Source organism: Nomascus leucogenys, chromosome 4 (genome assembly GCF_006542625.1).
Source record: "Nomascus leucogenys isolate Asia chromosome 4, Asia_NLE_v1, whole genome shotgun sequence".
NCBI lineage: Eukaryota > Metazoa > Chordata > Mammalia > Primates > Hylobatidae > Nomascus > Nomascus leucogenys.
Window position 1 is genome coordinate 82,768,568 of NC_044384.1, and position 18,953 is coordinate 82,787,520.

Sequence of the window (18,953 nt, forward strand, 5' to 3'; positions counted from 1 at the left end):
TCTGTTTGACATCTGTATGTCCTCTTTTGAGAAATACCTATTTACGTTGCCCATTTTTTTATTAGATTATTTGATTTTTCCTATAGAGTTGTTTGAGCTCCTTATATATTCTGGTGATTAGTCCTTTGTCAGAGGGGTAGTTTGCAAATATTTTCTCCCATTCTGTGGGTTGCCTCTTTACTTTGTTGAATGTATCCTTTGCTGTGCAGAAGCTTTTTAACTTGCTGTGATCCCATTTGTCCACATTTGCTTTGTTTTCCTGTACTTGTCAGGTATTACTCAAGAAATCTTTGGCCAGTCTAATGTACTGTAAAATTTCTCCAGTGTTTTCTTGTAGCAGTTTCATAGTTTGAGGTCTTAGATTCAAGTTTTTAGTGCATTTTGATTTGATTTTTGTATATGGTGAGAGAGTTCTAGTTTTATTCTTCTGCATATGGATATCCAGTTTTGCAACTATTTTTTATGTTCTTGTAAAAGTATGCAGCTTGAAAATGGACTTTTTCCATTTTTTTCATTTTTTTACATTGTAATTATTTAAGCAATTACTCTATTAAATAATTGAGGAAGAATCATTGTTTTAAATATTATTCAATCTTCATATCCAGAAACATGCGAGGTATATATAATTATACAAATGTTCTATTATGATTCCTTTTAAAGTGTTATGATTTTCTTCAAACTTCTTATGATTATTTGTAGATATTTTATATTTAATCATTTAGAATCACAGTTGTAAGTGGAATGTATTTATCCATTGTATCTTGTTATTTATTTATTTTCTAAATTTTAGTAGTATCTAGAAATGGTCTCGATTTTTCCTTAATCTTGCTGTTTAATCAGCAGTCAGCACCTGGAATTCCTTAAAACTGTGTCACTTGGCTGCAGGTATCTTCCTGCCCTGCTTTTCTGGAGCATCTTCTCCTGGTGCAAATATAATGAAATCAACAAACAAAAAAGCACAAAAATGAAAGACATGGACTAAACATACAAGTCCTGCATTCTTTAGGACATACCGATTCTTTGCCCACCAGCTTTAATAAAAAACATGCCTCTGCCCCCGAGTGTTTGTGTAAACCTTGTGAAGTAAAAAACCAAGCTCCCAGTCTAGGATCTGGGAAGGCAGCTTGAATAGCTTCTACTCTCATACTTGGACACCATGGCATTAACCAAAGGGATTTTGGAAAAGGCAAGAGAAGCACAGAAAAGTTTTAGAACTTTTTCTCATTCTTCATTGCTTAAAAAATCCCTTTACTTATCACTTCTTTTCCCCTTTTCCAACACTTTTTTTTCCCCAGGAAAATTAGATAGACTGAATTTCACATGTGATACAAAAGGACTTCTCATCTGTGGGAGGGGCTCTTATTTTCTATACAGTCTCTCACAAATTCTTCAGTGTCCTGGGAGTCAGGCCTGTAAGCACTGGCAATCCCGGACAGCTAACAGGTACGGTCACTGGGCTGAGGGCCCCCCAGGGATGAGAAGATGGTGTTTGGATCGCTGCATGTTTGTAAATTACCTTCAAGAGTGTGCATGTCATACTAGGGCAGGAAGGGCAGAGGTCACCTAATTTTGGTCTCTTCACCACAAATTAACCTCCCGGACAGGCTGGGCAGAGATGGTCTGTGTGATCTCGTGAGCCTTAGGGGATGTATGAGGCCATTGTGGAAGGGATGAGGATATACCAAAGGCAAAGGCACTGACTACATGGGAATAGCCCAGATCTAAGCCTTTTTGGGGGATGGTAGCCCTAAATGGTGTTTTGCTTTCCTCAGCACAGACCTATAGCAGAGAGCTCCTCTGAGGGGCAGCTAGGCTATTTACTCACTCATTTTCCACATCCTGGATGCTGTCAAGAAGAGGCTGGTTCCTGGTTTCAGGAAGGAGGAGGACAACAAGGCCAGAGAGGATGGCGAAGACCCCATAGATGATCCAGGGCAGGGGTGGAGAATATATGCTTAGGATCATCACGAGGGAAGCCAGGGCTCCCCCAATATTAGCAAAGGTTCCAGTGATTCCAGTAGCTCTTCCCCTTGGAGTAAAAACAGCAACAGAGGAAAAGTTGTTAAAAATCGTACATATAATTTGTGATTTATCATTTTGCTGTGATTATGGGTGAGCACTTAAACACATGGAGGTGATAACAGACTCTTGCTTTTGAAATTTTCTTTTATTTGCTAGCAATTTATTTTAGATTCACAAGTGAATTAGACACATTTTTATCATTTACAAAATGCTATTTTCCTTAGCACCAACCTTTCAGGTGGTTCAGAAGGTACGTGGGATACTGCATTAAAAGACTTAATGCAGTGTCTGGAACAAGGTCAGCTTGATATAAACTTGGGCTGTAATTTGTTGTTTTTATGACTATTACATTTGATTGTTTTTTAACTAACTTGTCTTAGATTTTTTTCCCTTGTTAAGTGTCAATTGTTGAGACAGGTCCATTTTGAGAATGACAGAGCACACATAAACTTTCGTACCTGATTATGGAAGGAATTAGTTCATTTTCTTGGGCAGCAGAACAGGTAATGGCAAGAGAAGCAGCTCCCACACCCAGGGTTGCCAAAACCACACGCAGGGTCTGCATTTCTGGAGAAAGGAAGACCACAGGGCCTCAGGAAATCTGAGCTGAAGGATCAGCATCTCCCAAGGTAGAAGTGAAAAGGACTGCTTTGGAGGTGTTTCCAGGGGTGAAATGTACTGTAGGAAAACTGCATAGAGGCAAAGAAGGTGCAGTGGCTAATAGCTGAGAAATGTGATTGGCCTACATATTGTGACTTAAATAGTGAATAAAAGGATCTGAGTTGATGCTTCAATTCTCACTATATATCAGGGGTACGCCATAGAAGAAAAGGGAACATTAGAGCTAAAGAGTTTTTTTTTTGGTCTCACTTATTCTGTCCAGGAACACCTGTGCCCTCCTTGCAGAAAACAGGAGTGTCATGTGGGCAATACTAGGGAGTGTAAGACTCATCCATGTCCTCATAGATTTTAAAACTCAGATATATACACAATATTGACATGGGGCTATGTTTGCAAAAGGCAGTCATAAAAGGACAGGGTTCCTATGTTAAAGGACAAATTGGACAGTATTAATGTTTCAAGGATGAAGAATAAGGACCTTTATTGGAGAAAAGAATCAGACTTTGGAAACAAATGAAGGGAAGTTTCAGAGGCAGGATTCTATCCAATTAAAACAAAAATGTCATAATTGCCTCGTGTCATTGGAGTGGGTTCTGTTGCATTGCAGCAGACTCGTATCATTGCTGACATTCAAGAGAAGAACTGGAGCACACCAACCTGGTATTCTCTTCAGTACACTACTAGACTGGGAGTGAGGTGAAGCCTGGTGACAACTTTGGTTCCCTCATTTATTGCATGTGATCATTTAATTTATGAATTCTAAGATTCTAAAAGAAGGTCTTAACTGACAATTGCCTCCTTCCTACTGGACATTTCTGTACATAAAGATACAGGACTTTTGTTTCCTTGAAGTCAAGACAACTCCCCTAAACCAGGATTGCAGTTATGGTGACCTAATGCAAGGCACACAGTGGATATGTAGGGATTAGGGAGTACTTTGTCACAGAAGCTGTAGTGGTAAGAGTGAGCCCAGACAGAGGAAATAGCAGTATTGTGTTCTCATATTGGGATACAAAGGCCCAGCACCTCAATACTTACTAAGAGTATGATTGGCCAAAGGGCAAGTGATAAATTGCTGTCCTAGAGAAACTATCAGGAATAAATGGCACCAATTTTTTACTACTTCTCAAATGTGCTGAAGACAACCATATATCCGAGCCAATCTTACTCATCTTTGACTCATTTCCCAGCAACTTCCATGTGGCAAAATCTGTCCTAAAGCCCCAGATTTCTATCAGGGAATCCTGAGAACTCGATTTTCCCTTTCCTTCTGGCTTCAGATAGGTGTGACCAGTGCAATCCCTGAGAAAAGAGGGAAAGGCATTTTCTTTCTTCTACCTGTGAACTTTTCTCACCTTGAGGCACAAATATGATGACCAGAAGGCAGATTGCCAGTAGGAACATGAGAAGCATCTGGCTTACTCGACGGCTCATGTGATTCAGTGCCCAAGGTGCAACACAATTGGCCAGGAGGGTGACTGCACCAAAGAGAGTCTGCAACAGGAAAACATTGTTTCCCAGATGCTGGAGGTGCAAAGTAAGGCCCCAAAAGGGGATGGTACTTGCAAATCTGCAGTGAACACAGAAAAAGGCACATATTATAATCTGTGGAAACTAAATCCTACAAACGAGAATAATATTGGCCCAGGTAGCCAAGGACTTTTTAAAGTAAAAAGGCAGAGTGTGTCTTGCGGAATATTTTCTTGCAAGTTGATATTTTAAAGTTATCATAAAATAATGGTTAGATGATAGTGGTAACAATTTTATCTTGAGGGATAACAGATGTTTTATGGAGGATGTGCTATGGGGTTTATTTATTTGTTTTATAAACAATGGATTTTATTAGTATTCTAAAACCAATTAGCCACATGGCATCAAAAATCACTGCAAAAAATTCACAGTAATGAAAATATACAATTAAAAATAAAAATGTACTGATATCAGTCAAACTCACAGTAAAGATCTAAGAAGCCAAAATTTCCATTTGCCACCCTTACAATCAGGAATGTTTACTAAAATGTACAACTTATTGGGTACAGATTGTATATCCATGGCATTCATTCTGTAGATGGTCTTGTGTAGCAAATCTAGATTAGAATAAGAAAACCTATTTTTATATTATGCATATTTAATGGCGTCTAACTTCATTATGGTTTTATTTTTTGGAATAAGAGGCAGTCTATAGAGACAGCTGGCAAGATGGCCGAATAGGAACAGCTCTGGTCTGCAGCTCCCAGCGAGAGCAATGCAGAAGGTGAGTGATTTCTGCATTTCCAACTGAGGTACCTGGTTGATCTCACTGGGACTGGTTAGACAGTGGGTGCAGCCCACGGAGGGTGAGCTGAAGCAGGGTGGGGCATCACCTCACCCAGGAAGTCCAAAGGGCCAGGGAATTTCCTCCCTACCCAAGGAAGCCATAGGGACTGTGCTATCCAGCCCAGAAACTATGCTTTTCCCACGGTTTTTGCAACACGCAGACCAGGAGATTCCCTTGTGTGCCTATGCCACCAGGGCCCTGGGTTTCAAGTGCAAAACCAGGTGGCTGTTTGGGGAGACACTGAGCTAGCTGCAGTTTTGTTTTTTTTTTTCCCCTAGTGGGACCTGGAACCTCAGTGAGACAGAACCGTTCACTCTCCTGGAAAGGGGGCTGATGCCAGAAAGCCAAGTGGTCTCGCTCAGCAGGTCCCACTCCCATGGAGCCCAGCAAGCTAAGAACCACTGGCTTGAAATTCTCACTGCCAGCACAGCAGTCTGAGGTCGAACTGGGATGATTGACCTTGGTAAGGGGAGGAATGTACACCATTACTGAGGCTTGTGTAGGCAGTTTTCCCCTCACAGTGTTAAGGAAGCCACTGGGAAGTTCAAACTGTGTGGAACTCACTGCAGTGCTGCAAAGCAACTGTGGCCAGACTGCCTCTCTAGATTCCTCCTCCCTGGGCAGGGCATCTCTGAAAGAAAGGCAGCAGCCCCAGTCAAGGGTTTATAGATAAAACTCCCATCTCCTGGGACAGAGCACTTTGGGGAAGGGGTGGCTGTGGGTGTGGCTTCAGTGGACTTAAACATTCTTGCTTGCCAGCTCTGAAGAGAGCAGTGCATCTCTCAGCACAGTGCTTGAGCTCTGCTAAGGGATAGACTGCCTCCTTAAGTGGGTCGCTAAACCCTGTGACTCCTGACTGGGAGACGCTTCCCAGCAGGGGTCAACAGACATTTCATACAGGAGAGCTCTGGCTGGCATCAGGCAGGTGCCCCTCTAAAATGAAGCTTCCAGAGGAAGGAGCAGGCAGGAATCTTTGCTGTTCTGCAACCTCCACTGGTGATACCCAAGCAAACAGGATCTGGAGTGGACCTCCGGCAAACTCCAGCAGACCTGCAGAAGAGGGACCTGACTGTTAGAAAGAAAACTAACAAACAGAAAGAAGTAACATCAACATCAACAAAAAGGATGCCCTCACAAAAACCCCATCCAAAGGCCATCAGCATCAAAGATCAAAGGTAGATAAATCCACAAAGATGAGGAAAAACCAGGGTAAAAATGCTGAAAATTCCCAAAACCAGAATGTGTCTTCTCCTCCAAATGATGACATTTCTCTCCAGGAAGGGCACTAAATTGGATGGAGAATGAGCTTGACAAATTGACAGAAGTAGGCTTCAGAAGGTGGGTAATAACAAACTCCCCTGAGCTAAAGAAGCACGTTCTAACCCAATGCAAGGAAGCTAAGAACCTTAATAGAAGGTTGCAGGAACCGCTAACTAGTTAACCAGTTTAGAGAAGAACATAAATGACGTGATGGAGCTGAAAAACACAGCACGAGAACTTCATGAAACATACACAAGTATCAATAGCTGAATCAATCAAGTGGAAAAAAGGATATGAGAGATTGAAGATCAACTAAATGAAATAAACTGTGAAGGAAAGATTAGAGAAAAAAGAATAAAAGGAACAAACTGAGCCTCCAAGAAGTACGGGACTCTGTGAAAAGACCAAATCTATGATGGATTGGTGTACCTGAAAGTGACAAGGAGAATAAAAGCAAGTTGGAAATCACATGTCAGGACATTATACAGGAGAACTTCCCCAACCTAGCAAGACAGGCCAACATACAATTTCAGGATATACAGAGAACACCACTTAGATACTCCTTGAGAAGAGCAACACCAAGACACATGATTGTCAGATTCTCCAAGATTGAAATGAAGGAAAAAATGTTAAGGGCAGCCACAGAGGAAGGTCAGGTTACCTACAAAGGAAAGCCCATCAGACTAACAGTGGATCTCTCTGCAGAAACCCCACAAGCCAGAAGAGAATGAATGCCAATATTCGACATTCTTAAAATACAAGAATTTTCAACCCAGAATTTCATATACAGCCAAACTAAGCTTCATAAGCAAAGGAGAAATAAGCTTCTTTCCAGACAAGCAAATGCTGAGGGATTTTGTCACCAGCAGGCCTGCCTTACAAGAGCTCCTGAAGGAAGCACTAAATATGGGAAGGAAATACTGGTACCAACCACTGCAAAAACATACCAAAATATAAAGACCAATGATGCTATGTAGAAACTGCATCAACTAATGTGCAAACTAAGCAGCTAACATCATGATGCCAGGATCAAATTAAACATAACAATGTTAACCTTAAATGTAAATGGGCTAAATGCCCCAATTAAAAGACACAGACTGGCAAATTGCATAGAGTCAAGACCCATTGGTGTGCTGTATTCGGGAGACCTATCTCATGTGCAAAGACACACATAGGTTCAAAATAAAGGGATAAAGAAATATTTACCAAGCAAAGAGAAAGAAAAAAAAAGCAGGGATTGCAATCCTATTCTCTGATAAAACAAACTTTAAGCCAACAGATATCAAAGAAGACAAAGAAGGGCATTACATAATGGTAAAGGAATCAATGCAACAAGAAGAGCTAACTATCCTAAATATATACACACACAACACAGGAGCACCCAGATTCATAAAGCAACTTATTAGAGACCTACAAAGAGGCTTAGATTCCCACGCAATAATAGTGGGAGACTTTAACATCCCACTGTCAATATTAGACAGATCAACTAGACAGAAAATCAACAAGGATATTCAGGACTTGAACCCAGCTCTGGACCAAGCGGGTCTCTAATAGACATCTACAGAACTCTGTACCCCAAATCAAGAGAATATACATTCTTCTTAGCACCACATCGCCCTTATTCTAAAATTGATCACATAATTGGAAGTAAAACACTCCTCAGCAAGTGCAAAAGAACAGAAATCATAACAAACAAGTCTCTCAGACCACAGTGCAATCAAATTAGAACTCAGGATTAAGAAACTCACTCAAAACCGCTCAACTACATGGAAACTGAACAACCTGCTCCTGAATGACTACTGGGTAAATAATGAAGTAAAGACAGAAATAAAGAAGTTATTTGAAACGAATGAGAACAAAGACACAATGTAGGAGAATCTCTGGGACACAGCAAAAGCAGTATTAAGACGGATTTTACAGCACTAAATGCCGACATCAGAAAGCGGGAAAGATCTAAAATCGACACCCTAACATCACAATTAAAAGAACTAGAGAAGTAAGAGTGAACAAATTGAAAAGCTAGGCAAAGACAAGAAATAACTAAGATGAGAGCAGAACGGAAGGAGACAGAGACACAAAAACCACTCATACAAATCAGTGAATCCAGGAACCAGTTTTTTGAAAAGATCAACAAAATAAATAGACTGCTAGCAAGACTAGTAAAGAAGAAAAGAGAGAAGAATCAAATATACACAATAAAAAATGATATAGGGGATATCACTGCTAATCCCACAGAAATACAAACTACCATCAGAGAATACTATAAACACCTCTACACAAATAAACTAAAAATCCAGAAGAAATGGATAAATTCCTGGACATATACACCCTCCCAAGACTAAACCAGGAAGAAGTTGAATCCCTGAATAGACCAACAACAAGTTCTGAAATTGAGGCAGTAAATAATAGCCTACCAACTCAAAAAGCCTAGGACCAGATGGATTCACACCTGAATTCTCCCAGGGAGAATTGGACAGCAAAGAGGAGTTGGAACCATTCCTTCTGAAAATTCTCCAAATAATAGAAAAAGAGGGACTCCTCCTTAACATATTTTATGAGGCCAGCATTATCCTGATACCAAAACCTGGCAGAGACACAACCAGAAAAGAAAATTTCAGGCCAATATCCCTGATGAACATCGATGCAAAAATCCTCAGCACAATACTGGCAAACTGAATCCAGCAGCACATCAACAGGTTATCCACCATGATTAAGTAGGCTTTATCCCTGGGATGCAAGGCTGGTCCAACATACAAAAATCAATAAACATAATCCATCACATAAACAGAATCAATGACAATAGCCACATGATTATCTCAACAGATGCAGAAAAGACCTTCAACCAAATTCAACACCCCTTCATGGTAAACTACTCAATAAACTAGGTATAGATGGAACATATCTCAAAATAATAAGAGCTATTTATGACAAACCCATAGCCAATATCATACCAAATGGGCAAAAGCTGGAAGCGTTCCCTTCGAAAACTGGCACAAGGATGCCCTCTCTCACCACTCCTATTCAACATAGTATTAGAAGTTCTGGCCAGGGTAACCAGGCAAGAGAAGGAAATGAAGGGTATTCAAATAGGAAGAGAAGAAGTCAAATAGTCTCTGCAGATGACATGATTGTATATTTAGAAAATTCCATCATCTCAGCCCCAAAACCCCTTAAGCTGATAAGCAACTTCAGCAAAGTCTCAGGATACAAAATCGATGTGCAAAAATCACAAGCATTCCTATTCATCAACAACAGACAAACAGAGAGCTAAATCATGAATGAACTCCCATTCACAATTGCTACAAAGAAAATAAAATACCTAGGAATACAACTTACAAGGGACGTGAAGGAGCTCTTCAAGGAGAACTACAAACCACTGCGCAAGGAAATAAGAGAGGACACAAACAAATGGAAAAACATTCCATGCTCATGGATAAAAAGAATCAATATCATGAAAATGGCCATACTGCCCAAAGTAATTTATAGATTCAATGCTATTCCTCAAGCTACCATTGACTTTCTTTGCAGAACTAGAAAAAACTACTTTAAATTTCATATGGATTTTAAAAAAGCTTGTATAGCCAAGACAATGCTAAGCAAAAAGAACAAAGCTGGAGGCATCATACTGCCTGACTTCAAACTATACTACAAGGCTAAAGTAATCAAAACTGCATGGTACTGGTACCAAATCAGATATATAGACCAATGGAGCAGAACAGAAATAACACCACACATCTACTACCACCTGGTCTTTGACAAACCTGACACAAATGAGCAATGGGGAAAGGATATCCTATTTAATAAATGGTGCTGGGAAAACTGGCTAGCCATATGCAGAAAACTGAAACTGGACCCCTTCCTTACACCTTATACAAAAATTAACTCAAGATGGATAAAAGACTTAAATGTAATACCTAAAACCATAAAAACCCTAGAAGACAACTTAGGCAATACCATTTGGGACATAGGCATGGGCAAAGACTTCAGGACTAAAACACCGAAAGCAATTGCAACAAAAGCCAAAATTGACAACTGGGATCTAATTAAACTAAAGAGCTTCTGCACAGCAAAAGAAACTATCAACAGAGTGAACAGGCAACCTACAGAATGGGATACATTTTTGCCATCTATACATCTGACAGGGTTCTAATATCTGGAATCTACAAGGAACTAATCAAATTTACAAGAAAAAAAATCCCATCAAAAAGTGGGCAAATGATGTGAACAGACACTTCTCAAAATAAAACACTTATGTGGCCAACAAACATGAAAAAAACTCATCATCACTGGTCATCAGACAAATGCAAATTGAAACCACATCGAGATACCATCTCACGCCTGTTTGAAGAGGAGCTAGGTGTGGGTGTTTTCAGTGCCTTTCACAGGATACTTTTTTTTTTTTTTTTTTAACCTGGTGGATAGCCTAATGTGATCCTTAAAAAGTCAGGAAACAACAGATGCTGAAGAGGATGTGGAGAAATAGAAATGCTTCTACACTGTTGGTGGGAGTGTAAATTAGTTCAACCATGTGGAAGACAGTGTGGTGATTCCTCATGGATTTAGAAACAAATACCATTTGACCTAGCAATCCAATTACTGTGTATATTATTCAAAGGATTATAAATCATTCTACTATAAGGACACATGCACATGTATGTTTACTGGAGCACTATTCACAATAGCATAGACTTGGAACCAACCCAAATGCCCATCAATGATAGTCTGGATAAAGAAAATGTGGCACATATACACCATGGAATACTATGAAGCCATAAAAAAGATGAGTTCATGTCCCTAGCAGGGACATGGATGAAGCTGGAAATCATCATTCTCAGCAAACTAACACAGGATCAGAAAAGCAAACAACACATGTTCTCACTCATAAGTGGGAATTGAACAATGGGAACACATGGACACAGGAAGGGAGACATCACACACTGGGGCCTGTTGCGGGTGGGGGGCAAGGGGTGGGACAGCATTATGCATACACGGTTTAAATCCTAGATAACGGGTTGATGGGTGCAGCAAACCACCATGGCACATGTATACCAGTGTAACAAACCTGCACGTTCTGCATATGTATCCCAGAACTTAAAGTATAATTTAAAAAAAGAGGCAGTCAATAAACTTTAATTATATATTCAACATACATTTGTATCTCATTGTAGTGAATACTTATAATTTTATGTTACTTCAGCATCCATTTTGAATTCAAGTTCAACTTTCTTATACCAGAGGCAGGGCTCAGTCACCCTTGACACAGTTTCCATTTCTATGCCACTCCCAAATGGTTCAAGCCAGTGGCCAGAGATAAAAACTTGGAGCCATGTTTCCTGCCTAGCAGATTGGGTTTGTGACTTTCCCAGCACTTCTTGTAAGTGTACCATTCAGGCATTTGCCCGGAAGCTCTAAGTGACCCACAACCTACTTGCTTATATATACTGCTCGTTGCCATGTGCTTTTCTCTCTCTGTGCATGATTCTTTATTTCTGCATCATGTGATCTGGTGATGCTTACCCAGGATCTGTAAGTAGACATCCTTGAACTTGTTTCCTTTTGTTCAGTGTATTGAATTTATGCTTTCCATTGGAAGAACTAGGGGCTGGCTATTCAGGGTTGGATTTTCTTTCTTTTTTTTTTTAAATTATATTTTAAGTTCTGGGATACATGTGCAGAACGTGCCTTTTTGTTACATAGGTATACACGTGCCATGGTGGTTTGCTGCACCCATCAACTCATCACCTACATTAGGTATTTCTCCTAATGTTATCCCTCCCCTAACCCCTCACCCCCTGACAGGCCCTGGTGTGTGATGTTCGCCTCCGTGTGTCCATGTGTTCTCATTGTTCAACTCCAACTTATCAGTGAGAACACATGGTGTTTGGTTTTCTGATCTTGTGATAGTTTGCTGAGAATGATGGTTTCCAGCTTCATCCATGTCCCTGCAAAGGACATGAACTCATCCTTTTTTATGGCTGCATAGTATTCCATGGTGTATATGTGCCACATTTTCTTAATCCAGTCTATCAAGTTTGGATTTTCTCCAGGATAGAAATCAGAACACAGGACTGGGCTCCCAGTGGCAGAGCAATGGTCAGGCAGGCATAAATTGCACATAGATCAGATAAGAACCACAACAGCATATGCCAGTCTAAGCTATTTTCCTGTGTGAGTGCCTAGTTGTCCAAACCTTCCTAGTTATGGTTTGGACAACTAGGCACTAGCTGTCCACCAGGTAAAACATGTATCCTGTGAAAGGCACTGAAATCACCCACATCTAGCTCCTCTTCTCTTTCCCTTAGGGCAGGGTTGCTAGTCACTCAGATACTGAAATCCCAGTTTAGCTGGGAACTCTCAAAACACTTATTTACTTTTTAAAACTGGTAAAAATGCATAACATGAGTTCTGCCCTGTTAACGAATTTTTAAGTGTACAGTAAAATATTCTTAACTGTATGCATAATGTTGTACAGCATCTTGTGTAACTGACACTTTACGCCCATTAAATGGGAACTTCCTATTTCCCCCTGCCCTCTGCCCCAGGAAACTACGATTCTACTTTCTGCTTCTATAAATTTGATTATTTTAGATATATTATGTAAGGGGAATTGGTGGTGTTTGTCCTTCTGTCCTGGCATATTTAACTTAGCATAATGTCCTCAAGTTTCATACATGTTAGATATGACATTTTTCTTTCCATGGCTGACTAATATTCCATCGTGTGTACATACCAAATTTTACTTATCCATATGTCAATGGACATTTAAGTTGCTTCTACATCTTGGCAATTGTGAATAATGTTGCAATGAACATGGGAGTGCAAATATCTCTTCCCAATCCTGATTTCAATTGTTTCTTTAAAGAATTGAGATCCTGGAAGTAGGACTGGTGAATCATATGGTAGTCCTACTGCTTCCCATAGGGGCTGTACTGTTTACATTTTCACTAACAGTGTACAGTGGTTCCAATTTTTCCACATTCTTGCCAACAGTTATCTCTTATTTATTTATTCAATTTATTTATAATGTCCTAACAGATTTGAAGTAATATCTGATGGTAGTTTTGACTTGCATGTTCCTGACTAGTGATTTTGAGCGCATGTTCTATTGGCCATTTGTATGGCTTCTTTGGAAAAATGTCTAGTCAAGTCCTTTGCTTATTTTGTGATTGGACTATTTGCATTCGTGGTAGTGAGTTGTAGGTTTTTCCTAATATATTTTGGATATTAACTCATATCAGATATGTGGTTGGCAAATATTTTCCCTCATTCTGAAGGCTGCCTTTTCATTCTATTATTTCCTTTGCTGTGCAGAAGCTTTCTAGTTTGATGTCCCATTTGTATATTTTTCCTTTCATTGTTTGTGCTTTTGGCATCATATCCATGAAATAATTGCCAAAACTAATGTCATGAAGTTTTTCACCTATGTTTTCTTCTAGGATTTTGATAGTTTCAGGTCTCATGTTAAGTCCTGAATCCATTTTCAGTTGATTTTTGTGTGTGCTATAAGGATAGGGTTCAATTTCATTTAATAAAGAAAATTGGGTGTATATATATATACATTTTAATCAAGTGAAACCCTTTCCTTAGAGCACAGAACCCTTTCCTGATAGCACAGTAAAATGAAATTGAATCCTTTCCTTATGGCACATATATGTGGATATGTAGTTGCTTAGCACCATTTGTTGAAGAAACTATCTTTTTCTATTGTGTATCTTTGTCACCCCCACAAAGATCAGTTGGCTGTATACGCATGGATTGATTTCTGCATTCTCCATTCTGTTCCATTGGTCTAAATGTCCATCTTTATGCAAATACCATAGTGTTTTAAACTACTGTTGCTTTGCAATATGTTTTGAAATCAGGTGGTGTGTGGCCTTTAGCTTTGTTCTTCTTTCTCAAGGTAGTTTTGGCTATTCTAAAATTTGTATGGTTCCCATAGGATTTTAGGATTTTTTTCTATTTCTGTAAAATAATGCCACTGAGATTTTGATAGGGATTGCATTGAATCTTCAGATTACTTTGAGTAGCATGAACATTTAATAATACAAAGCTTTGTAATTCATGCATATATCTTTTCATTCGTCTTTGTTTTGTTTATTTCATCAATGTTTTGTAGTTTTCAGTGTACAAGTCTTTTGCCTCCTTGGTTAAGTTTATTCCTAAGTATTTTCTTCCCTTTTATGGTATTATAAATGAGATCACTTCTTAATTTTATTTTTGGATAGTTTGTTGTTAGTGTATAAAAACACAACTGATTTTTATGTGCATTTTGTATCCTTCAACTAGATTGCATTTGTTTATTAGCTCTAAAATTTTTGTGTGTGTAATCTTTAGGATTTTTACTTATAAGATCATATAACCGGTGACTAGAGCTTAGTTTACTTCTTCCTTTCCTATTTAGATGCTTTTAATCTCTTTTTCTTCCCTAACTGCTCTGGTTAGCACTTTAAGTACTATATTAAATAGAAGTGGTGACTCTTGTCCTCGATGTTAAAGGAAGAGCTTTCAGTTTTTCATCGAGTATGATGTTAGCTCTGGACTTCTCATAGTTTCCTTTACCAGTAAGCCTTATACTTTAATATGCTTTCATGTTGCTCGTTAGGGTTCTTTGTTTAAACGTGAAGGGTTCCCTTTAACATTTCTTATAATGCAGATCTAGTGTTGACAGACTCACTCAGTTTTTGTTTGTCTGGGAAAGTCTTTATTTCCCTTCATTTTTGAAGGCCAGTTGGCTGGATATAGTACTTTTTGTTGGCAGTTTTCATCTCTAAATATATCATCATACATTCTGCTGGCCTGTAAACTTTCTGTGGGAAAACAAACCAAAGTCTTATGGAGGTTCTCTTAGTACAAGACAAGTCACTTCTCTTGCTGCTTTCAAAATTCTTTTCTTTTGATAATTTTATTATAAAATGTCTAGATATGAATTTTTTAAAATTTTTAATGTTTATGGATACATGATAATTATATATATTTATGAGGCACTGTGATATTTTGATATAATCATACAGTATATAGTGATAAAACCTGGGTAATTGGGATATCCATTATCTCACACATTCATCATTTGTGTGTGTGTGTGTGTGTCAAGAACATTTTAAATATACTCTTCTGGCTATTTTGAAATATACAATAACTTTATTGTTAACTATAGTCACCTATAGTCAACTATAACTATTGTGCTACTGAAAACTAGATCTTATTTTTTCTATATAACTGTATTTTTGTGCCCATTAGCCCATCCCTCTTAATACCCTCTCCCCAATATCTTTCCCAGCTTCTGGTAGCCACCATTTCACTTATTACCACCAGGAGATAAATTTTTTAGCTCTCACATATGAGTGAGAACATGCAATATTTGTCTTTTGGTGCCTGGATAATTTAACTTAAAATAATGTCCTCCAATTCCATCCATGTTGCTGTAAATGACAGGAATGTATTATTTTTATGGCTGAATAATATTCCATTATATCTGTCTCTCTCTACATATCTGATTATATATATATCCAAGTATATATATATAATGTATATCCCGTTTTCTTTTTTTTTTTGACAGGGTCTCACTCTGTCTTAAAAGTGACACTCCACCTCCTCGGGCTCAAGCTATCCTCCCATCTCAGCCTCCAGAGTAACTGGGACTACACGTATGTGCCACCATGCCTGGCTAATATTTTGTATATTTATTTATTTTTTTTTTTGTAGAGTCAGGGTTCTGCCATGTTGCTCAGGTTGATATGAACTTCTGGATTCAAGCAATCCATCCACCTTGGCCTCCCAAAATTCTGGGATTACAGGTGTGAGCCACCACGGCCTGCCAATATACCCCATTTTCTTTATACAGCCATTGATAAACATTTAGGTTGATACCATATCTTGGCTATTGGGAATACTGCTGCAAAAAACATAGAAGTGCAGATATCTCTTCAATATGCTGATTTTCTATCTTTGCATATATACCCAAAAGTGAGACTGGTGGATAATATGGTATTTCCATGTTTTAATCTTTTCACAAAGTTTTATATTGTTTTGCATAGTGGCTGTACTGATTTATATTCCCACCAACAGTGTGCAAACATCCCCCTCTATGTGCTTCTTCCCCAGCATTTGTTTTTTGTCTTTTTGTCTTTTTGATAATATTTTAACTGGGGTGAGATAATATCTTATTGTGATTTTAATTTACATTTTTCTGGTGATTAGCAGTATTGAGCATTTTTTTTTTTTTTATTCTTTTTTTTTTTTATTATACTTTAGGGTTTTAGGGTACATGTGCACAATGTGCAGGTTTGTTACATATGTATCCATGTGCCATGTTGATTTCCTGCACCCATTAACTCGTCATTTAGCATTAGGTGTATCTCCTAATGCTGTCCCTCCCCCCTCCCCCCACCCCACAACAGTCCCCGGAGTGTGATGTTCCCCTTCCTATGTCCATGAGTTCTCATTGTTCAATTCCCACCTGTGAGTGAGAACATGCGGTGTTTGGTTTTTTGTCCTTGCGATAGTTTACTGAGAATGATGTTTTCATACCATTTGACCCAGCCATCCCATTACTGGGTATATACCCAAAGGACTATAAATCATGCTGCTATAAAGACACATGCACACGTATGTTTATTGCGGCACTATTCACAATAGCAAAGAGTTGGAACCAACCCAAATGTCCAACAACGATAGACTGGATTAAGAAAATGTGGCACATATACACCATGGAATACTATGCAGCCATAAAAAATGATGAGTTTGTGTCCTTTGTAGGGACATGGAGCATTTTTTATACTTGTTGGTCATTTGTATATCTTATTTTAAGAAATGTCTATTCAGGTATCTTGCCCATTTAAAAATAGGGTTATTTGTTTCTTTGCTACTGAGTTGTTTATGTTCCTTATAGGTTTGATTTATTAATCCCTTGTCAGTTGAATAGTTTGCACTTTTTTTTCCATTCTGTAGGTTGTTTCTCCACTTTGTTGTTTTCCTTTGTTGTGCAGAAGATTTTTAGCTTGATGTAATTCCATTTGTCGTTTTTTTGCTTTGTTTGCCTGTGCTTTTGAGTTTTTACTCAAGAAAACTTTGCTAATAGCAATGTCCTAAAGGATTTCCTCAATGCTTTCTTCTAGTATTATCATAGTTTTAGGTCTTACATTTAAGTCTGTAATTTTTTATTTTATTTATTTATTTATTTTGAAATGGGGTTTTGCTCTGTCACCCAGGCTGGAGTGCAGTGGTGCAATGTTGGCTCACTGCAACCTCCACTTCCTGGGTTGAAGCAATTCTGGTGCTTCAGCCTCCTGAGTAGCTGGGATTACAGGGCCGTGATGCCTGGCTAATTTTTGTAATTTTAGTAGAGATGGGGTTTCACCATGTTTGGCTAGGCTGGTCTTGAACTCCTGACCTCAGGTGATCCGCCTGCCTCGTCCTCTCAAAATGCTGGAATTACAGGCATGAGCCACTGTGCCCGGTCTATATATCTCCATTTCTTTATAATCAGTTTCTTAAGATTTATTTTGTTCCCTTTTGTGCCATATTTCTCTGTTTCTTCGTGTTCTTTGTAGCTTTGCATTCGTATCTATACATTTGAAGAAATAGCCACCTCTTCCTGTCTTCCCAGACTGGCTTTTACAATCGGCCCAGATAGAGATTCTGGGGACCTTCAATTCTACTCTGTGAAAGTATCTTCTCTGTATTTGTGCATGTAAATTCCTAATTAGGGGGATTTCCTGGTTTCTGTTTTTCAGGAACTGTCAATCTCTTGCTTTCTGTGGTGTCTGTCTGCCGTACCATGAGTCCTCTGATGCAGCAGCTTAACACCCAGCTGTCTTTGTTCTCAGTAGTTCTGAGGCATCTAGTGTGTGTGGGGTCCTACTGGCATAATGGTTGGGCTAGAAAGAAACTAATTTCTTGGGCATCTCCCTGGAAAATCAGTATATCAGACACATACTGAACTCCTTTCCCTCCTGAGGGAGAAATCTCAAGTTGTGCATCTTCCTTTCATTGCACTGAGCTGTGTGAGTCACAGCTTTCTTTTGTACTCACTTTGTCCTCAGTGACCCCAGGCATCCAAATATGCCAGTTCCATCAGTGCTCTGAGTGAGGGGAGACAGACACCAGTTCCTCACACAGTGTGTCCAAAGGCCAAGGTGTGGCTGAATGCTCTACTCTTTCCTTCCCTATGAGGGAAAAGTCATAGGCCAGGGTGTCCTCTCTTGGCATGGGCTGTAATAACTTTGGGAAGGGGTTGTCATGTATAAACTGACATTACTCTTCTTGCCCATTTCAGTGCAACTGTTTTTGGTTTCATGCTCATCTGGGGCATTACAATGTCTTATCTCAGTTTTGAAATTCTCATAGAAGTATTTTTGTCCAGTCATTATTTAATCAGTGTTTCTGTGTGTGGTTGAAGGGTAAGATTTTCGGTTATGTCATCTTGCTGAACTTATGATCATTTCCTAGTGTTTTAGAATTTTTTCTATACCTTGATCTGAGGGGTAGCTAGATATTAATAAATGGTAATATTCATTGATCTGTATACATTCATATAATTTGCTGTTTATAATTTAGCTCAATTAAAATGGAAACAAATGAAGAAACTTTGAGTCTAAACCTATACCATAATTGAAGTTCTCAGCATAAGTCTCCAGTGATGAGCCTGGTAGAATGATGTTATAAACAGAAATCATTGTGTAATTAATTTTGTGTCAGTCTTTTCATAACCCTTTTACCACTTTTAAAAATAGCG

At 38.8% G+C, this 18,953-nt stretch overlaps 1 protein-coding gene across 1 annotated transcript in view; it reads right to left on the reverse strand.

Annotated features, from left to right (window-relative positions):
• Positions 1-1,821: 1,821 nt before the first annotated feature.
• SLC22A25 (solute carrier family 22 member 25) overlaps positions 1,822-18,953 on the reverse strand; it is a 68,949-nt gene continuing 51,817 nt past the window's right edge. The window contains exons 7-9 of the mRNA XM_003274121.3: positions 3,999-4,213; positions 2,481-2,589; positions 1,822-2,029 (exon numbers count right to left, since the gene is read on the reverse strand). Of these exons, the coding sequence (XP_003274169.2) occupies positions 1,822-2,029; positions 2,481-2,589; positions 3,999-4,213 (532 nt within the window). The remainder of the gene's footprint in view (positions 2,030-2,480; positions 2,590-3,998; positions 4,214-18,953) is intronic.